The sequence below is a fragment of the Camellia sinensis genome, chromosome 5, assembly GCF_055761805.1.
Source record: "Camellia sinensis isolate YWXY chromosome 5, ASM5576180v1, whole genome shotgun sequence".
Taxonomy (NCBI): domain Eukaryota; kingdom Viridiplantae; phylum Streptophyta; class Magnoliopsida; order Ericales; family Theaceae; genus Camellia; species Camellia sinensis.
This window is the reverse complement of record NC_138965.1, coordinates 129,208,596-129,231,548: the sequence shown is the minus strand read 5'-3', so window position 1 is coordinate 129,231,548 and position 22,953 is coordinate 129,208,596. Positions and strand designations below refer to the sequence as shown.

The 22,953-nt window shown below is 41.9% G+C and overlaps 1 protein-coding gene across 1 annotated transcript; it reads right to left on the bottom strand.

The window, feature by feature from the left end:
• Positions 1-979: 979 nt before the first annotated feature.
• Positions 980-1,549, bottom strand: LOC145791677 (uncharacterized). The gene has a single exon (XM_082872086.1). The coding sequence runs from the start codon at positions 1,547-1,549 to the stop codon at positions 980-982; it is 570 nt and encodes a 189-aa protein (XP_082728212.1).
• Positions 1,550-22,953: the final 21,404 nt, after the last annotated feature.

Below are 22,953 nucleotides of genomic sequence, written 5' to 3'. Positions count from 1 at the left end.
CTAAAAATGGCTGTCTAAGCTCTCTAAAATATCTCAAGTGTCTAACCTCTGCAACAAGAGAGAGCCCCCTCTCTTTATAGAACTTCTTGTCTTGTAAAGCTTACAAGACAAGCTTCATAAGAGGGAGATCCCTCCATACACGTGTATGGAGGGGAGCAAAAAACAAGACAGCTGTCTTAAAATATCTACAAAAGCAGATGCACAGTAATCGGCCGGCCAAAAATGCCATTTTGGCAAAAAAGAGTGCCGACCGGCAGAAAATAGTGCTGACCGGCAACAAATAGTGCCGGCCGGCAATATACATTGCCGGTGGCAGCAAAAACCAGCCGGTGGCCTCTAGCCACTGCCGGTGGTGAGTGGGGATGCCTCACAAGGCATTCCCTGCCCCTCCAAGGCAAAACACAAGTGTTTGGTGTGAAACCAGACACTAAACGGTCGAGTTCGGAGATCCTGAGGCAAGGCGCGCGAGCCGAGACCTCCGGGAACTCCAAACGAACACAAACATGGATAATCACCGAGTGTTCCAACGGTGACGTCCAAGTCTTGAGGACGGTCAAAATGGGGTGTCTACATCGACGCAGAGTCATAATTTTTTGTTGTTTTTACAGACCAGGACCACATTTGACAGCCATTTGGGGTAGTCCACGTTCTTGATGAACCGTGCCTCCAGTAGTTTGTCTACCTTAGAGACAATAAGGGCGTTGTGTTCCGGGTGAAAGACACGCTGCTTCTGGCAGAAAGATCAGAAATGGGGCTTGATGCTGAGATAATGCGTGATGAAGGAGGGATCGATACCCGGCATGTTGGAATGGGTCTAGGCAAATACATCATTGCGCTCAGTTAGGAGGGCTGTGAGGTCGGCCTTGGCTTGGGAGGATAGTTGACTGCTGATCTTGGCTATTTTTGTTGGATTGGTGGGGTCGATGGAGATTTCAACAAGTTCTTCCACCGGTTCCCCTCTGACTAATTCGTCTTTGTCTCAGACGTCGAGTCCTTCAATGATCATAGCCTCCTTTAGCTTGACCTCTTTGAGTGAAGCGACGTAGCATTCTCTGGCCACAGTTTGCTCTCCCCTGACAGTGCCGACCCCGAGGTCGGTAGGAAATTTCATGGCCAAATGGTATGTGGATGTGACAGCTTGAAAAGCGTTAAGGGCTGTGTGGCCGTGGATGATGTTAGAAGCAGAAGGACAATCAACGACAAGGAAAGTGAGTAACTTGGTGGTCTGCCGTGGATACTCTCCAATGGTGATGGGAATATCGATAGAGCCTATGGAGGTTACCCGATCCCCCGTGAAGCCGACCAATGGGGTTTGGAGATGGGACAATCTTCCCTCCTTGACCTTGAGCTGGCGATAGGCGTTCAAGAAGATGATATCTGAAGAGCTGTCGTTGTCGACAAGCACTCGTTTGACTTTGTAATTAGACAAGAGGGTAGAGATGACGAAGGGGTTGTCATGAGAGTAACGGATGCCTGTACAATCGACCTCCGTAAAGGTAATGGATTCTATCCACTGCTTGGGGGATTTGAAGGGGTGATCCAATGTCATAACTTCTCTGTCGAAGCCTTGCCTGATTTTTCTGCTCGTTGGGCCGAACGGGATGGTCCTTCGCATACAAGCCCGCCGACAATGACTCTGATCTCTCCAACTGAGGGGGGCAGGGTTACCTTGTGCTCGGGGTTGTGGTGGGGGTCGATCATTGCCTTGGTTAGGTTGTGCGGGTTGTCGGGGAGGGGTGGGTTGGCGGTTGTCTCTGGTAGGTTCGGTCCTTGGCCGTTGCTGGGGACGGGCTGCCATGAATTGACTAAGGCACCCCTGGTGTATCAAGCTCTCTACCTAGTCTTTAAGGTTAACACACTTCTCGTTATTGTGGCCGTGGTTCTGATGGAAATGACAGTATTTGGATTGGTCTCGCCAGTTGGAAAGGTTGTAATCTCGTTGGATCTGGTTCAAGACTTGTTCCATGGGAGAATTCAGAGGAGTGTACCGTTTGAACTGACGGGCAGTCGGGCAGTTACAGATCGGTCGGCTCGAGCAGGTACAGGTCGGTCGGTATACTGAGGTGTTTGCTGTGTGTATTGGGTGGTTCTGGTTTCAGATTCCTTTTTCTTCTCTCTGAGGGTTGGGTTTTTGGTTGTGGAATCTTGTAAGTGGCCAGAGAATCTTCGGCGTTCATATATTTTTGGGCTTTGGAAAGGAGGGTTGTTATGGAGGTTGAAGGGTTTTTTGAGAGGGAAAACAAGAAGTCGGATGATCGTAAACCAGCCATGAAGGCTGTGAGAATGACCTTGTCGTTGTTTTTCACCACCTGCAAGGCCTCAGTGTTGAAACGAGTGACAAAGCTACGTAGCGATTCCCCTTCCGTCTAACGGATGTTGAGGAGCTGAGTCGCCGGGAGCCGTTGGCGCTGGGCACCAATGAAATGGCTAAGAAAGGACTCACTTAGGTGTTGGAAAGTAGAGACGGAGTTCGTCGACAGTTGGCTGAACCAGAGTCGAGTTGACCCCTTGAGCGTCACGGGGAAAGCCCGACACATGAGCTCATCAGGAAAAGCAAGTAGGATCATTAGGGTCCTGTAAGTCTCCAAGTGATCGACCGAGTCCATTGTGCCGTCGAAAGAGTCGATCGAGGCCATTTTGAACTTAGGAGGTAGGGGTTTGTCCCTGATGGAGGAGACAAACATGGAATTTACTATTGTGGAGGGTTTATTCTGTATGTTCTGCATGACTCCTTGAAGCTGGAGTTTCATGGCTCAGAGCTTCGCATCCCAGACTGGAATGTTGTCACCACCCGAATGTAATGGAGGTTGGACATTACTGGCCTCTCCCTCGGGAGCAGGTGCTTGGATTGGTGGATGTAGACCCCAAGGTAGTGGATTCATATCTTGGGGTGGAGGTCGTAAACCCTCCAAGTTGGAGGGGTGGGCTTGTTGGAAGGGATGGCTCGGAGTTCGTTTTCGGTTATGTGGTATATCTTGTGGTGGTGGAGGAGGCACAAGGAGGTCTCGTTGAAGCAAAGCGTTGATCAAGGCTTGGTTTTGTTTGGCTAGGCGGTTAATGTTGTTGCTGAGTTCTGTGAAATACTGTGGTGGGTTGTTTGGGTTAGGAGGGTCGGCTTGGGGGTTGGCAACGTTGTGTTAAGAAGCCATGGATCTCGTTGTGACCACCCACCTTGGTGGGTGGCAAGGAGGAATTATCGAGAGTGGGTCTCCGGCAACAATGAGCACGATTGTCACACGGAGTAAAAGATCTCCCACAGACGGTGCCAACTGATGATACTGCTGGTCCTTGGGAGACGGGCCTGGCTGATCAACGCTCCCAACACCGTTATCCGGTCACTAAGCTGACTGAAGTACCTGCACAGAAGTCCAACGGGGAACGAGAGTCCCTTAACGAACCCTCCGACGAGCAAGTTAGAAGAGAGATTAATGGGGTGCAGAGATGGAGCGATGATAGAGGACTTAACCTTCTTTTTGTCTTAGAAGCCTGCTTATATCCTTTCCTCATCATTTCTTTGTCCACTCCGACTTGTCATGTTGGCCGAAAGCCTATGTTTTAGCTTTCCTTGTTCATTGTGAGGCCGTTCTGCCTCGGCGTGTAGGGGTTATCGCATTAAATGCTGTAGGGGACCTCATTAATGACTGATGTGTGGTGCAATAACTCTGTAGGATATTTGTCTACCTACGTGGCTAATTCTTCTGTTGACAAGTGTTTAAGTGCCATTTGTCTTTGGTGCAACGTTGGGTTCTAGTAATGTTGGGCTGTAGTGTTTGAGTTATGCATTGAGCTTTAAGTGGTGGGCCAAAAGCCCTTATGGGCCCACCCATGTCAATTCGTAATATAATGACAAAAATATGTTCAAATCTAAGAATTATTTGGATGAATATTAAGAACTAGTTTTACCACTATACAAGAACACACTTACAAAAAAAAGTAAAAGATGTAACCTATGTAACTTATAAGATATTTTAGTGTTTATAGTATTTAACAATATATATATATTTAAATGATCTGAATTGATTATAAAACAAAATTGTAACTATAAAATCATGAATCAAACCACAAATTATGATTCACCTATATAGACACCCCATTTTTGACCGACCTTAAGACTCAGACGTCATCGATTGAGTGCTCGGTGATAGTGCATGTTGTGCTTGCTTCGAGTTTCCGGAGTTTTGGCTGAGAGCTTTGCCTCCAGACCTCTTAACTCTTTGTGCTTTGGCTCGGTTTGTGGACCAAGCCTTGTTTCCCTTCCTTGGAGGGAGGGAGTGGCCTTGGAGACCACTTTTCGTGGTCGTAGACCACTTTTCACGCTTGGAGACTAGTTTTCGATTTTCGGAGCCTTCGGCTACGCGCCTTGACTTGGGACCACTTAACGTTCTCTGTTTGGCGTGGTTTTTGAACCACACCTTGTTGCCTCTGCCTAGAGGGACATTGTGGTCTGGGAGACCACTTTTGTGGTCGTAAACCATTTTCGGTGCCGGTAGACTAGTTTTCGAGGCTTTCAGCTGCGTGCTTTGCCTCATGAACTTTCGTTTGGCATCCGTTTTGGTTTGTTTTTTGTACAAACCTTATTTTCCTTTTTTGAAAGGTGGTACAAGGGTGGGAGACCAGTTCTTCCCCTTGGAGACCACTTTTCTTCCCGCCAGCCAGTTTTCTAGTCTGCCAACTGGTCTTCTTGGCCTTTGGGCCACCTTTTCTGGTCGGTCACTACACTTTTAGCTTGTTTTCATGCTTTAGACTCTCTCCCACCATGGCCGACCAGTTGTCTTTTTGGGAGACCACTTGTGGTGGTCGACCGACCACTTCAAGTAGCTGGTCGACCGCTTAAAGTGGTCGGCTGCTTTTTGTCACCTTTTTGGAGATATTTTCATCCAGCTGGCACAGCTGGAAGGCACCAGAACCATCCTCTTGGACCCCAAACTTGTCCAACAAGCTTGAGCATTGGTTCTCTATAAAGGAGAACCTCCTCCCTCATGCTTTAGGTTCAAATTTTTGTGTTGAAGCTATACATATCATCTATATCTATACATCTTCATTCCTCTTCATGTTTGTGTTCAAAAGTGCATATTCTTCATACTTTAACACACAAACACACACTCAAACACCATACTCTTGGAGCTGAGGTCCCTTGAAGTTGTTTTTGAAGTTTTTGGACTAGTTTTGGTTCAAAAAGTGTGCTGGAGTTGCAGCCTTGAAGGTGTTCATCAAGGGTGAGTTTCTAGCCCTTTAACCCCTTGTTTTGCTTAAGCTTTTAGACCCATTTGCATGCTGATTTAAGCTTAACTCTTAACTGCATAAAGTTTTGTTTTCCAGCCCTTAACATGTTTGTTTAAGGTCACTTTTGTGTTGAGGGTAGTCTACCCGCTCTTAGGCCTTGTTAGGCCTTGTTTTGAGCCATCCCTTTTGGCTCTTGTTCTAGCCTTTGCATGACCTTTCTACCACTGAAATTCAGAGGATTTTCAGTGGTGGAAAGGTGGTTTTGAGGTCCTAAATAGGAGAGGGTCATCCTCTCTCCTTGTGTTTTACATACTGGCTTCATATGCCTCATGTTTGAGCATGTTTGTTAAGCTTATGTTGGCCATATCTTAGCATGTATTTGGGGTTATTTTGGGATGGCATGCCATTATTTTTGGTTGCCTTGATCACCTCATGCATGCTTAATATACTTGTAGTGTAAATTTCATAAACTAGTCTTGTATGCTTCATAAAGTAGCATGTCTTTCTAGCTTATGCTGACTCCATTTCAGTAGGTTTTTGGTGTTGTTTTAGCATGCCATGACTTTGTTTTGGGTGAGTTTGATGGCCCCATGCATGCTCCATGCACTTGTAGTGTAATTCCATGAAGTAGCCCATATGTACCATACTTTAGACTGTTATTTTAGCATGTTTTTTGGCTTAACTCTAAGAAGCTTTTGTCCATTTTTTAGCATGCTCTAGCTCTGAATTATGTTGTTTTGGTCATGCATGCCATGCTTTGTATAGCTATAGTGCATTCTAGCTTGTTAGCTTTGTGTATCAAGTCCACTAGCATGCATTGCTTGCCCATTTTGAATGATTTGACATCATTTGTTATGAGATTTCAGTGCATGTTTCATGGTCATACACTTGCATTTGTCACCCTTTTCATGCTTTGGAGAGTTTGTGTTTTATGCCTTAAACATGAGCCATTGCGTATGCCTTCATGCCTAAGCTTGCGAGCTATCATTTCAATGCGTTTTTGGGGTTATTTTTCCATAATATAACTCTGATTTTTGTTGATGAAGCCATCTCATTCTTGGTCTTAATAGGTGCAGTGTAATCCACTTTATTTGCCTTGCATGATCCATGCTTTATGCCCTTCATGCTAGCTTGTTTTGGCTTCCTTCTGTGCATGTTTTAGACTCATTTTGACATGTTCTAGGATTGTTTTGGGTTGCCTTTGCCATATGCTTTATGTTTTGCATAGTTGTAGTACAAATGGCTATGCTAGCTTCAAGCTTTGGGTACGATAGCATGCTTCATTTGTGTTTTGTACATGATTTAGCATCACTTAACATGACATTTCAGAGCATACAGCATTGCCATGTTCCCACTTCCTTCACTCTTTAAGTGCCTTTGAGTGTTGTGCATTTGTTGCCTAGCTTATGGACCAATGTGTATGCCATCTTTCCTAGGTCTTTGAGCCTCCATCTTAGCATGTTTTGGTCTTTGTTTAGACCTAATTAAGCTCTGTCCATGGTTGGTTCATGCATTTGTTCCATGTATTGCATGCCCCCTTTGTAATCCTCTTTACTTGCCTTATGCCTTAAGGACACTAGTATGCTTTGCTTGTGTTGTTTGAATGATTTGGCATCATTTCATACCTTATTTCAGAGCTTATGGTGTTGTTACACTTCCGCATTTGTCACTTCTTGAGCACTCTTGAGAGTTGTGCTCTTAGGCCTAGTTGATGGGCCAATGCATGTGCATGCTTTGTTTTGCATTTCATGCCTTTGTTTCATCCTTATGGCCATTGATTTGGGCATGGCTGAGGTCTGTCCATCTTAGTTTAAGTCCATTGAGCATGTTTGATTGAATGTTGTTTGCATGCTTACATTACATCGTATTGTGTATGCTATGTTCATCGCATTATGTACGCCATATACTTTGCATTGTGTATGCTTAGGTTACATCGCATTGTGTATGCCGTGTTGTCCATTGTATTAAGTATGCCATATTCTTAGCATTTACCATTGTGTATGCAATGTTGTCTACATGCTTAGGCCATATTGCATTTAGTATGCCATGTTGTCCATTGCATTGAGTATGCCATGTAGTTACATTGCATTTGTTTGGATTAGCTGCTAGTCCAAACACGGGAAACGAGGGGCGTTTCATACTTGAAGTGATGAAACGTGCCTTAATTCCCGGTCACCGATGCTCTTGATCATGCATGATAGAGTTCTAGGCATTTATGTGTTTACTTGTGTATTCATTTCATATTGAATTGTGCAACTTCGCCTCTCAGCCATCATGCATCGAGATGCGCGATTGGTGGCCTGAGGGTCGAGAACTGCACTCCCTTGAGCTTATGAAATGATAGGGAGGGTGGTTGTGCACACATATCTTGCAATTGCATTGCCATGCCCTTTCTTGCTCTCTGTTGCAACAAACTAGAGGAATACAGCAACAACTGGTCGCCTAGCCAGAAAAACTAGTTGGCCGACCACTTTTTCTGGTTTGCAACAAAGAAAAGTGGTTGGCCAGTGGTCTCCCACTTCAACAACTGGTTGGCCACCCTCCTACAGGTCCCTAAGGTGAGTTAGACGCTTTCTGGAGCTTGGTGCAAAGTTCTTAGGACAATTGCAAACAGAGGCAAGTCGGGGCATCGTGACGGATTTCCGAACGAGGTGACCGAGCATGCATACACTCTTCTCCCTCTGAGGCTCCTGATTTACTGCTTTACGTAGCTAATTTGCTTAGCTAGTTTACGCTTTGGTTTGTACTTAAGTAGTTAATGCGTTTAGCTGCTTAATTGTTTTGTAATAGTTAGTTAACTAGGATTAGTTAATTAGCTTTATCCTATAATAATTAGTTTAATTAGCTTAGATTAGCTAGTTAGCTTCTTATTCGGACCCTTCTTCGAGAGGGCCAATTGTTGTAATAAGCGTGCGTGTGTGTGATGCATATCTTCCAACCCCGATTTCTTTCTCCCTTTTATTTAAACCGCTTACGATGGTTAGTTCTAGGGCATATTTTGTTTAGCATACCTTATGCTTGCATGCGTGCATCCATCCATCTGTTTGCATGCACCGGGCTCGGTGCATCATACTAACTGTATTGTATTTCAATTCATATTTGAATACATGTTATCAAGTTGCATTTGATATGCCATTCTAGAATAGTCAAGCCTATTTTAGTTACATTTTCGCATGTGTTGCATTAGCCATCTTAACATGAACGAGGATCATGCATGATTTCTAACTAGTTCTTTGTTTTGGCTCGGAGTACACTGTGAGTGTTTACTCTTTAGCGTACTACATGTGTGTTAATGTTTCCATGAAAGCATGCTTGCCATGAGGCTAACTGCTTATTTAATACAACTACCTAAATGCTTGTGGGTGAAGGTTGGATTGCTTGAATTTGAACAATTCATCAAATCCCCGACTTAGCCTACTTGCGAGTAGCAAACTTCAAATCATTTTTCACAAACGAACATGCAATGTTTTGTTCCAACTTAGGCGATCTACTCTATACTTGTATGTTGTGCGCATAATATAGTAATTCTAGGTTAATAAACGGAATAAGAACACATGTGTTTTCAAAAACAAAATATCATGCTTAGTAAAGGTCGATCTTTTGATCGGGTGAGCGGGGGTGCTTATTGCATGACCTTCCCCTCTCGTACCTAAGTTCCCAAGCCGAGGCAACTTTGGTGATGACGGACACGTGGCCTTAGGCACGAGTTAGGATTTTCTAAATTCCCCCAAAATAAAATATTTAGGTGGCGACTCTGTATCTGACAAAGCAGTCCATGTTTGGCACTTCTTTCTAAAAATCAATTTTCCAAAACGATTTTCCGAATTTGGACTCTTTGGTGATTTATCGGTCTCACATTGCACTTTGTGAGATTAGATTCAGAACCGTGACATCGAGTCCGAACTGTAGTAGCCTAAAGAACAAAACGGATTTTGCGCCCTCGCAGCGCGGAGCCCGGAAGAGTTCTCGGGGCTCATCTGCATCCTATTTTAAGAATCAAGAACAAACCATGTAATGAGAAAATCGAACCAAATCGAACCACATCGAACGATTTAATCTAAGTCAAATCAATTTATAATTTTTTTTGATTTTTACGCTTAACCCTACATACTTGTAGTTAATCATTAGTTGTCATAACCCAAACCCTTCCCCATAGGTTAAGGACATAACCGGCCAGTAATCATGAGATTACCTACGGCCTTAAACCAAATCAGATATATTTTAACAGAGTTAAAGGGGGGCCAAACAGAAGCAATTTCAAAGTTTTGTCCAAAGAGCTGTGCTTACAGGGCACATCATAACATTTCACAAACATACATTAATAACTCACATCAAGGAAAGTTAACATATAAGCTTTACACAACAGGATCATCCAAGTCATGGTCAGCCAATCAAACTATATGCAACCGTAATCCAAAGTTCTCACCAACATGAAAAAATAAAACAAAATAGCAAAAGGGCAAAAACAAGCCTTGTGCGTGAGACGTATGGGCTGACTCTTCAAAACCTTGACTGTTTCACACAAACTTCACTGAGGCTGGGTTTGGACCTCCCTTGGCTCACCTACAGACACATGAATGAGCGTGAGCGAAAGCCCAGTGAATAATATCAAATAAAGAAGATACACAAACGGTATTTAGAACAACATACATCAGACGGCCTTGGGCCCAATTAATATTTCTATCAAGTATATATATATATATATAGGTCAAGTGACTGCGGTTCCAAACACATCAAACGGCCTCGGGCCCAATTCCTTCATATCCGACGGCCTTTGGCCCAATCGTTCCTGTCCGACGGCCTTTGGCCCAATCATTTGTGTCAAACGGCCTTTGGTCCATTCATTCATGTCAAACGGCCTTTGGCCCATTCATTCATGTCAAACGGCCTTTGGCCCATTTATTCATTCATGTCAAATGGCCTTCGGCCCAATCATTCATGTCAAATGGCCTTTCGCCCATTCGTTCATGTCAAACGGCCTTTGGCCCATCATTCATGCATGTCAAACGGCCTTTGGCCCAATCAATTGTACCGAACGGCCTTTGGCCCAACCATATGGCATAACAAACATTTCTCCACAATTCAAATTAACAACTTATAAGACTTATATGGGAATGAGCAATTAGACAAATAACATACTTTAAAATATCTTTACTAAGATATTACTCACAGTGATCTGCCGGTGGATTTGCCCTCGTGCTTGACCCTACACATTTCATGAACACAATGGGTCACAAACAATTCAATGTTCTTAATTCATACATTCCTCTTAGGCTTCTTTCTTATCCTTTTAACTCATTTACAATGCTTAATGCATGCTTAAGAGCGCTTAGACATGGAAAGGAACGGAAAATGAAACTCAATTCAACTTTACAAAATTTCAGAAACAGGGTTCCTTGCTCGAGTGGACCCCCTTGGGTCTGCAAAAGTGTTGGTTGCCTCATATTTACGCTCAACCGTGCGTTCGGACGCTCGAGCTGAAAGTTATACTACATGGCTCCCTGCTCGAGCGTGAATGTCCCCGCTCGAGCGGACATCAATGTCTGCAAAGAAAATTCTGGGAGCTCGCATTTCACACTCAAGCGGCGCTTTCCCCGCTCGAGCGGACATGCCAAATTCTGGGTTTTCCAGAATTGTTCTTCAAGTTCAATTTTGATGTTCAAAAGTTCCAAACTCATGATTTCGGTTCAAAAACATGTAAACACATTATACTACATGAGAATATAAGAGTATGACACCAAATTGTTCAAAATCATCTAATTCTCAAATAACCCTCATTTCTTTTGTATGATCAAAACCCATGCATTCAAACTTCATCCAAAATTCATATCTTTACCAATTCAACATGCATGTTAGTCTTTGACCCCAATTCCATTTCAAATAGCACCAATGATGCTCACAACCATGAAAATCAACAAAACTATGCTTGCATGTATGCTCTAATACCCATATTCCCATATTCAACTTGATACATGCTTGATTATGTAAAATCATGGTAATTCATGGTGATTCATAGTAATTTCATGCATGCATGTGCATTCTAACTTCATATTCAACTCAATCTTTGCCATAAGCTACCATACCACTTAAATTCACAAACTACACACTTAACTCATAAATTAAGAGTTGATTACTCACCTAAGAGCTCCAACTCCTCCAAATTATGGTTAATTCTTGAGTTAGTCTTCCAATTATTCAAGTTTCTTGCTCAAATCTTCAATTGCCTACACCCTCTCTCTCTCTCTAGCAGACCCACTCTCTCTCTAAAGTGTAAAATCTAATTTTGAGCTCAAAAAAATGAATGTGAATGTATAATGCCCCCTTTATAAAAGCTCCCTTAATCATATTTCATTAGTGCTAATTAATTGAGCACTATCTCAACAATTTAATCTAATTAATCTGTTCCAAATCAATTTTCAATTAAATTTCACCGTAGGCTCTAAAAATTACGCTAATCACAATGGCGTAGTCAATTTCGATTTCTGTTGCCAATAAGGTCTTCAATTTAAATTCTAAAGCAGATAATCAAACAGATTTTTCTACGGTGAATAGATAGAAATTCAAAACCACATATATTCATATAAACGACACTCAAAATCATATCAAACACATAATCACATTTGTAATTAAGATTAATTAACATAATACGGAGCAGGATTATCACATTAGTTATAAGATAATGTCACCATATTTTACAATAAAATATTTCTTTTATCCTTAGTTTTAAGTAAATAAACTTCACAATTATTGATAATGAAAAATGAAAATAATTTCTTTTCCCTCACATGTCAAGACACAAGAGCCAACCACCGATCCAAGCCATTTTCTAGTAGTCAACTCGACTATGTGCTAGCCAAATTTTTCCTCTGTCACTACCTTCCACCTAAAAATTCCATCCTTAACCCTAACAATTTCCTCTACAATCAACACAAACCATCACCCCTACATCGCCACCTTCTTTCACACGTAAATGTAATTTTTTAAATTATAAAAAACAATTCATATTTTAAATAAATTTGATAGAATGTATTTATAATTTACTATTTTTGTTTTTATTTTATACTCCAAATAACCTATGTGTAATGAGATTTTCATTAATGGAGATTACACCAAAGAAAATGAATTGGAAATCTTTTCTCCCATGCAATTGATCAAATTAAATTATAAATGAAATATTAGCTCACTTTCTAAACTCAATTTCTACATTCAGTGATATGTTAAAAATATGATTAGTTGATGATTACAGAATAAATAAGACAGAGAATTGACTTAGATAGTTTAATAGAGTACCGCATTATTAAGACTAGAAAGTGGATCAAAATTTTGAACCTAAATAGTAATACTCAATTGAATTAGGTCGACTTCATTCCTCTTTGTTACTGCTCTTTACTACATTAATGTGTGAATCATTTTCTTATAATTATTGTTTTATAGACTTAAATTTGTACTACAATAATGTTTAGGATAATTTTTTTTATGTCATATTTTGTTTATAATTTCAGGTGTCACAGCTATCTGATAATAAATATAAACAATGAAATCTATCAAACAGAAAAAATATTATGGACCATGAAATTTTACATTGAAATTTATCTAAAAAAGATATGTACTGTGTAAATTTAAAATTTGTGAGATGTAGGCCATATCTTAATTTATCGTCAGCCTTAGATGCATTTTTTTGAGTGTTTTTTTGAATAATTTTTTTAGATTTGTAGTAGTTTTTATCAAATAAACACAATTATATTGCATAAAATAATAAACAAAATATAATAAAAATATGATTTTCATAACATAATTAATGATAGGTTTTTTTTTTTTTTTTGATCGATGAAAGCCAGTGGTTAGTTGTTAGATTAGCACCTCAAGAAAGTTGAAACTCACACCTATACATCTTGTAAGAAAATCTTGTCCTCTTATTCCACTCCCACAAATAGAACCCAAGACTACTTCCTCTTAGGAGAAACTTAATGGCCAAAGAACTAGCCAACTACAGTAGAGCACCTCCATCTCAAAACTTTAATCCAAATGTTGTTGACTTAAGGTCAGTTGTGCATGTATGCAAAAGGTAGAATTTGTTGACAATGAGCGATGATTAGAAGGGACAATATTGGCAAAAGGGAAATGGATTGGAGAGGACGGGAAGTGGCAGGGGTTGAAAGTGGCGGCAGTTGAGAGGGATAAGGAAGAGGTGCTAGCTAGCCAAACAGGTTGTAAGAAGATGAATGAAAAAACAAGAGAGAGCAAATTACAACAAAATATGATAGGGCATAAATATAAATTTCTCATGATTTGACATTTTTTTTAAGTTTATGTGGGGACATATTTTTTGAGTGACAACACGTAGCTAAGGTGATGCTGAAGTGTCAGCTGAGTTGCCACGTGGCCTGATCATATTTGCTGAAATGATCTTGGCTAAGTCAAGGTTATCTGCGGAGATACTGAAATCCGAGAAAGGCGGATAAGGGACAAGAGTCCTAGAACAGAGAAGGATCTCATTTTGGATAAAGATAAGGCTCAAGAAGAGTTTATCTCTATCTAGGTGAAGGTCCATGATGAGCATTGAGCCTGAGTCTACTAAAGTGGGGCTTCTAAAGGGATCAAGTCACTGCAAGTTATAAAAACAAGGCATCCTTGTGGGTCAGAGGTAATTTTTTCTTTGTGAGTTTAAGCACAATTTGCTATCTTTGAGAGATATTGATTACTGACTTGATCGGCGGAGTGCCCCCGGGTGGATGAACCACCACCGGATTCTCATCTTCTTGTGCAGGTTGTTAGGCTTAATCTATTATGTCGGTGCTCTCCAGTTGAGTTCCCCGTTTGGTTGTGTGGTCAAAAATCAACACCCACAATTTGGCACTGCCTATGGGAACTTAAGGAGAATAAATGGCCAACGACGGACAGGAAGAAAAGATTGGAGATGACATTAACAGTGAAAGTAGTGAACATAGAGATCCTAATGTCGGGAAAAAAGACCTTAATGAAGAAGCACATGTTCCAAATCCTAGGCAAAAGGACGTTAGCAAAGAAGGGAATGCCCCGAAGAAAACTGGCCGAGATGAGTACAACAACCAAAGCGACCTCCAGGTATGAAAGATAGATGCATGAGGAGGGACAGCGAGATGAAAGGGATGGCGAACAAGTTGGCAGACCTACAGTCAGTTGTCAACTTCATGATACAGAACAACATGATGCAACCACTGTTCCTGTTGTAGGACACACAAGTACCAGTGGCAAAGACTGACGCCCAAAAATGGGGGCAAAGAACAGTCCTAGTAGTTCCGCAGCATGGCAAGGAAAATGAGCACTTACATCGGCCTTCACGGGATGTTGGGCGAGCAGAGTCAGTGAGAGGTAAGTCGTTGAAGATGCCTTGGACCAATGGAACTTGTGTTTGAGAACCTCGGCATGTCCAGGGGAAAGGCATGTGTTTTGATATAGTGAATGAAGAGAAGTCCAAGAGGACACACAACGACGTTGGGAGCAATGCACCAAAAAGGCTGAAATCTTTTAATAGCCGAGCTCCTGGTCGAACGAAGGAGGATCTGAGAGACTATCTCCAGAGGAAATGACTCAAAGCTGAGGTCACATCCCCGGTCAAGCCAAGGACGCCGTTCTCAGTGGGATTGGATAGGTTTGAGGCCCCAAAAAGGTTTCATATGCCAAGGTTCCAGATTTATGACGTAAGCCTGATCCGAACTTTCATGTCGGTCTATATTTGAATTCGATGGCTTTGTATAGCGGGAATGAGTAGCTTCCATGCAAGGTGTTCCCCTCATCTTTTGGGGAAATCGTATCGGATTGGTTCCACAAGTTGCCGCAAGGAACTGTAAAGAGTTGGGAAGGCCTGCCCGAGATGTTTGTGGCTAGGTTTGTTACGAAGAAGTTACAGCCACTAAGAGTAGACTCCCTGCTGGCTTTAAACATTAGCAAGGGTGAGAGCCTTAGGGTATACGCCAAGAGGTATTATGAGGTGTTCAACCAAATTCCTGCTTGTAACCAGGAGCTGACGGTCGTGTCCTTTAAGAACGGCCTAGAAGATGAATGCTCTTTTCAAAAATCGTTGGCAAAAACTCTACCAAAAAGTATGGAGGAGCTAATGGCAAGGATCGAGAAGTATGCCAGGGTAGAAGAGGACACATGAAGGATGAAGGCACCAAAGCAAGAGAAGAGAAACGGCTCGCCAAAGCGAGGCCGAGGTAACACTGGTTTTAATAGGTAGGAAATACGGTTGAGGGCTGCACAGGCAGTCACCACTATATTCAGGATCTCGGTCTACAAAGTCTTGGAAAGGATTAGGAACCAACCGTATTACAGAGCACCGGAGAAGATCCCAGGCTAGTTTATGGGAAAGAGCCTTGGGAAGCATTGTGCTTACCTTAATGAGGATGGGCACTTGACTCAAGGATGTAGGGCTCTGAAGACGCACTTGGAGGATCTGGTCAGATAGGGTCACCTGAGAGACCTAGTAGATGCGGCTAGGACAAGGAAAGAGCAAGCAAGGCTAGCCCAGGCACCAGTAGCACCACCTTTACCACCGCCACCACCACCACAACAAACAGATAGGCCTTGTGTGATCAACGTGATTCATTCAAAGGTCAATGAGAATGATGCACGTGGGGAAACTCAGAGGATAAGACACCTACAACATGTATATCAAGTCCATCAAAAGAAGCCTAGGATCAATGAGTACCTGGAGCCATTGGTTTTTTTTACTGAGGCAGATGTGGATGTGGTGCAACATCCATACAACGATGCACTGGTGATAACGGTGAAGATTTGAGAGTGCCAGGTGAGGCGCATACTGGTTGATCAAGGCAGTTCTTGTGACATCATGTATGTTAGATGTTACAAGGAGCTTGGCCATCACCCAGATGATCCGGAACAATCCAACAGCCCGATGGTTGGATTAAACGGAACACCGACGTAGCCTCTAGGCGCCACGAATTTGGAGGTGTAGGCAGGCACGAAGAAGGTAAGCATAGAGTTTACAGTAATTGACATCCCCTCATTTTATAATGTTATCTTGGGTAGACCATGGTTACATGCAATGACCTCAACATTGCACCAGCTGTTGCGATTCCCAACCGAACAGGGGATTGTGGAGGTCGAAGGGGATCAAGTGCAGGCAAAAAATTGCTCCATGGTAGCAATGAAGTCCACCTACAATGTGCGAGGAGCGGAGACAGATGAAATTGAAGACGAGGACATGGAAGTCCTAGATGATGTCGGCAAAGAACCAGCCGAAAAAAGTGAGGAGGATTTGAAGAAGATTCTGGTCCAGGAAGAAGATGAAGAGCGCTTCTTGCTTTTTAATTTAGGCTTAGCCAAGGGAGAGGAAAGAGAGTTAGAAGCTTTCGTACGAGGAAACCTAGAAGTATTTTCCTAAACGCCCTACAAAATGTCAGGCATCGACCCCGAGGTCACTTGCCATAGGCTCAATGTAGACAAGTCGGCTAAACTTGTCTTCCAGCGGGCAAGGAGGCCGACATTAGTACATGTAGAAGCAGTTGAAGAGGAAGTAGACAAGCTGCTGGAAGCACAGGCCATCCGAGAAGTACACTATCTGACCTGGTTGTCCAAGACAATGGTAATAAAAAAGAAGAATGGCAAGTGAAGGGTCAGTGTGGACTTTACCAGCCTGAATAAGGCTTATCCCAAAGACAGTTTCCCACTGCCTAAGATTGATCAGTTACTAGATGCCACAATGCAGAAGCAGCCTACCAAAGGTTAGTGATGAAGATGTTTATGCATCTGATTGTGAGGACAATAGAGGTCTACATCGATAGCATGGTCGTAAAGACTAAAGAACCAAGGAACCACTTGGTCGACTTAAAGGCAGTCTTTGACATCCTAAGTACATATCGGCTTCTACTCAATGCTTCGAAATGTGCATTTGGAGTCGGGTCTGGTAAATGTAGACACCCCATTTTTGACGGCCCTTACGACTTGGACATCATCGCTTGGACACCCAATGATGAGTTTATATGCTTGCTAAGTACTCGAAGTCCTTAGTGGAATACCACAGCTTTGAGCCTTTTAAATCTTGCACCCCGGTTGCATTACTTTGGACCAAACCTAGAGATCTTCAAGCCTGCAACCCCTGGTGGCCTACCGGCCACTTCTTTGGGCTACCGGCCATCACTCTTGGTTGCCAACCACTGATGTGGCCTGCCGTCCACCAATGTCTTTTGCAGATATTTTGTGACAGTAGTGCCAGCTGTTTGCACAGATGTTTGCATCTACTCCCACGTGTATGGCAAGATGTTTTTGAGGGAATTGCATGTTTGTCTATATATAGAAGACCTTCTTTCTTGCCATGGGGTTAGAAAAAATTTTTGCAAAATTTTTCCTCTCTCTCTCGCTTGCAAATTTCTTGACCTTAGCCTATAAAATCTTTACCTTTGCCTATACACTCTTAACCAAACCTCTCCATCTTTGACCTGAGGTGTCTTAGAGCCTTGTTTGAGCTCTTGAGGGTGTCTTTCCCTTGGTTTATTGCTTGGAATTGGTTCTTCTTTTCAAAGGTATAAGGCTTTGTCTCTTTACTTGCTTTATTCACTCTTTTCCTTACTATTTTCCAACTATTTTTGGGCTATAAAAACTCTATATTTTTGGACTGAAACTTGGATTTTAAGGCCCAAAAAGGTTGAGGGGTGGTCACCCTTCTTTACACCTTTCTCTCAAAGCCTTTTCCCTTGTGTTTCCTACCTTTGCACTATCTTTTTTTGAGCTTTTAAACATTGATTTTTAGAGGTATTTCAGTGGCTAAAATCATGGCTTAAAGTCCAAAATTGGAGGGGTTAGCCACACCTCCTTGTGTTTTACTTACTAGTCTAGCATGATCCATGTTTTAGCTTATTAATCTAGCTATTTTTGTCTCAATTCCAACATGCTTTAGGACTATTTTTAGACTATTTTAAGACTGTCTCTAAGTGTTTGTTACATTTGAGCTTTGTTTTGCATGCTTGTAGTGTCATTGTCCTCATGAGTTTGGTGTTTTAGGTAATGGACATCATCTTATCTGAGTTAATTGCATTTATTTATGGCTTTCCATACTTGTGATCACTCTTAATCAGCTCTGCAACCTCCCTCATTTCTTGGCTTTGTTTTTCTATAAAAGTGGTTTCAAACAACTTGTTTGTTTAAGCATGAGATTGCAATGTCATGCTTAATGGTTTAATCCCTTTTGGAGGTTCATTACCAACGGTATGATGTCTCTTTTATGCCCAAAACAACTCTTGGTTTGAGCTCTTTTTCCATTAGAGGACTTAAATTCACCTTTGGACTCAATTGACTAAGGAATGGTTGGTAAACTAAAATGAAGTAATAAAATTAAGGCTAAAAAAAAGTGCAAGATAATAACTTGTTTGGGTTCAATCGGACGTTAATTGAACCCATGAGTCTTGAGTCATTTCGTATTCATTAGTGATGAAAACGGTTCACGATTCATTGTCAACTACTTCTCTCGATCTTACATGAGAGGGAGGTGGTTTTGAGAGTCTTGTTTTATTGCATTCATTGAGCTTGCACACTTTGGTTCATAGGCCATCGTGCAATGAAATTGTATAGATTGATGGTTTGTGAACCAAGCTTACTTTTCCTTTGATCTGTTCATGATAAGGAGGGATAAATTGTGCAAACAAACTCTTGAGAATATACTATCTCTGTGCTATTTGCTCTCTATTGTAGCAAAGAAGTTCTGTCATCAGTGGCCGGCAGGTCACTATTGGTGGCCGCAGGCCATCCTTTGTAGCCAGCGGGCCATTATCAGTGGACGGCAGGCCCTCTGCTGGCCACCAGTGCAAAATCAAGCAGTGTTCTTCTAAGGCAGAACAAAGTTGGTCTGGAGGTGGAAATCAGTGCAAATGTTCTACTGTGCAATAGAGACATTCAGCAGCAGAAACAGTGCCTTTCTCGAGTAAAAACCGCATTCATGCATGGGCTTTCCATCGATCCTCAGGATCCGTGTTGTGTATATCAATATTGCGCTTAAAGTAGCGGCTTTGTAATTAATTAGTTAGAATAGCTAATTCATTTTGTGTTGTAATTATTTTAATTAGCTAGATTAGTTAATTAATTAGTTCAATTCAGTTTGTAATAATTAGTTAAGTAGTTTACCTAATTTTATTTATTTGTTGTTGTAATAGCTAGGTAATTAGTTACCCAATTAGTTCATTCAGACCGTCCTTCATGAGGGCACAATGTTGTAATAATGTGTCTGTCTTCCAACCCCACGTCTTTCTCCCTTTTATTTATCAGCTTATGATGGTTAGTTTAGGGCATCATGTTTTGTTTAGCATACTTTATGTTTGCATCCACTGGTCTTGAATGCACTGAGGCTCAGTTCATCATTCTAACTTGCATTGTTAGTTTAACGCTTCTTTGAATACGTGCTTAGACCGCATTCTATCAAATTGATTCATTTGCCATATTAGTAGCCGAGCCTAGTAATTACATATCGCATGTGTTGCATTAGTCATATTGCCTAGTTAGGATCATTCATCTTTCTAACTTTACCATTTTTTTTAGCTTGGAGTACTAGGTGAGCCTTTACTCGCTTTAGAATATCGCATGCGTGTGAGTGTTGCCATATCTATCATGCTCGCCATGAGGCTAAATGCTTAAATGATAAATTGTTTGAATGCCTATGGATGAAGGTTATTTTCTTGAATTGGAATAATTTGAGTAATGTTCATATGCGATCACTTTTTTAAGTGGTACATATTCAAAACAATTTTCAAAAACATACATGAATCGAAATGTTCCAACTATATTTGTGTGTGTTCGCATCACATAGTAATGCTAGCCTAATAATCAGAAGAAGAACATATAATGTATATAAGATTCATATCATGATTAATAGAGCCCGATTTTTGATTGAAGAAGTGGGGGTGCTCAATTCATGACCTTCCCCTCTTGTACCTAAGTTTCCAAGCCAAGACAATCTTGGTGATGACGGACACGTGGCCTTTGGCACGGGTCATGGGTTTTCTAAATTTCTCCGAAATAAAATATTTAGATGGCAACTCTGTATCTGGCGAAGTAGTCCATTTTTGGCATTTTGATTCAAAATCGATTTTCCAAAAGATTTGCCGGATTGGGACTCTTTGGTGTTTATCTATTTCACATTATACTTGTGAGATCAAATTCAGAACCGTGGGAGTCCGATACTATAGGGCTTATTTGTCTTCCGAAAGGGTGCACGAAAAAGTCGAGCTATAGTTTCTGGCGACTCTGTTGGGGAAATTAGAGAACTTGACTCGAAGTTCATGATATGAAATTTTATCTACACTTATATGTTCTTTATATTTACATTTACATTGGTGCGCCTAAGTCACGGTGTTTGTCATCTGCTATTCCTGGACGGTTTACCGAAGCGTTGCCTAAAAGCTTGCCAAAAGGCTGACCGGTCACGGGCTCTGCCATGATGGGAACACAACCCTCGGATCTGGACTACCGCTATACCGTTCGATCTTCTTTTCACTTCTCGGTGTTAGGTGTGAGAGGTATATTAGGTAGTCTTGTTGACGTCCCCTTTTGACCGTTTGGCCTAGTTACATATCGAAAAGCCATAGAGACTGTTCCAAACTAGCACAAGATGCTTACCCGAATACGATTGCGTGAAAACCGCTTTGTTTGAATAGTGAACCCTAGTTCTTGACAAAACTAGGACAGGGTAACCTCATCCCCTCATAGGGGTGTTTTGGCTCTCACTTAACTGGTATGTGCTTTACAGTGAAACTGTATAGGAATGTGCGTATCAGTTGCAAGTTTGGTGTCTGTTTTGGGGGCAGAATTCAGTATTGAGTGCAGTCCTATAGCTTTGATTACATTTGTGTGTTGTTAACATCAGTAGCTGAGGTGCTGTGCGATTTTTTATTATTGCTTTCTTTTTTTGCTTTATTTCTTTTGCTAGGTAGTATAACACCGTAGCTTCAGAAAGTTCGAATATCCCCTAAGTGCTCTGGACCCAAGTCAAAAGGCTTTGCAAAGCCAGAAATCTTGTTAGGGGATAGCCCGTGTTTACTTTGCTTCCATCGGTTACTAAATGGAGGAGAGTCAGGTAAAGTTCACCGGTCTAATTTCTACAGCAGCCACCCCTCACTTTACCTATATCTAGTCAGGCTTAGGGACAGTCTTCTACATCTAGTTCAACATGAGATAACTCGTCTATTCCGATGACACAATATCTCCTACTCAGTATGGAGGAATTGATCCATCATCTTCCGCAAACAGTTGAAACCCTACAACAAGACACTGTTCGTCAGGCCGAGGTCACAGCTTATCAGGCTGATTTTACTAAAAACGATAAGGAAGGAATTCCTCTGGTTTTAAAAAACTTGATTAATCAAGAGGGGGAGAGGTTTGCAAAACCCTACACTAATGAAATCATTGCTATTAATGTGGGTACTGAGAATGATCCGTGTCTGATCCAGATCAGGTCCACGTTGTCTTCGGAGGAGCGCGAGTGCTTTATCGCTTTATTAAAAGATTTCAAAGATGTTTTTGCGTGGTCCTACGAAGACATGCTTGGAATCGATTCTGAGATTGTATAGCATCGGATCCCTCTTGACCCTGAAGCCTGACTCATCAAGTAGAAATTACGAAGAATCTGTCCAGATTGGGTGTTGAAAATCAAGGAAGAGGTCACCAAGTAGATCGAGGCAGGTTTCTTGTTAGTATCTGAGTATCCGACTTGGTTGGCCAACATCATCCTAGTGCCGAAAAAGGATGGTAGAATCTGGGTGTGTGTGGACTTCCGAGATTTGAGCAGAGCCAGTCTGAAGGACAACGTTCCTTTGCCACACATTGATGAGTTAGTGGATTTCACTGCAGACCATGCATTGCTATCTTTTATGGATGGGTTTTCTGGGTACAACCAGATTCTGATGGCGCCCGAGGATAGAGAGAAAACCGCATTCACTATGCGGTGGGGTGCCTACTGCTACCGGGTTATGCTGTTTGGGCTGAAGAATGCTGGGGCTATTTATTAGAGGGCTGCGACTACTATTCTGCATGACATGATCCATAAAGTTGTCGAGGTGTACGTAGACGACATGATTGTCAAGTCCAAAGAAAGAGAGGGCCATTACACTGTCTTGGAGAAATTCTTTCAACAAATCAGAGAATGCAAGTTGAGGTTGAACCTGCAGAAATGCACCTTCGGCATAACAACAGGGAAAATGTTGGACTTCTTGATCACACAGAGGGGCATCGAAGTAGATCCTTCCAAAATCATGGCCATCCTAGAAATGCCATCACCAAGGACTGAAAATGAGGTGTGAGGCTTTTTGGGTAAAGTGCAATTCATAAGATGGTTTATTTCCAAATTAACTTTGACTTGTGAACTTCTTTTTGGTCTCTTGAAGAAAGGGAAGAAATTCCAATAGGATGATCGATGTGAATTCGCCTTTGAGCAAGTTAAGCAGTACTTCTAGAATCCGCTTGTGTTGTCACCACCAGAGCCAGGGAAGCCTTTGATTCTGCACCTGTCAGTGACAGACGTGAATATGGGATGCATGCTCGCTCAGGAATCTAAAGATAGGGTAGAGAAAGCCATCTACTACTTAAGCAAGAAAATGCTGAATTATAAGACCCGCTATACTTCGTTAGAGAAAGCTTGCCTAGCCTTGGTATGGGCTACCAGGAAGTTGAGGCACTACTTGTTATCTCACTCTGTAATCCTGGTTTTGAGATTAGATCCCATCAAATATCTCCTTGAGAAACCAG

What these genes read in the sequence shown, in the direction of transcription:
- LOC145791677 (XM_082872086.1), bottom strand. Translation starts at nt 1,549, where the DNA reads ATGACATTGGATCACCCCTTCAAATCCCCCAAGCAGTGGATAGAATCC.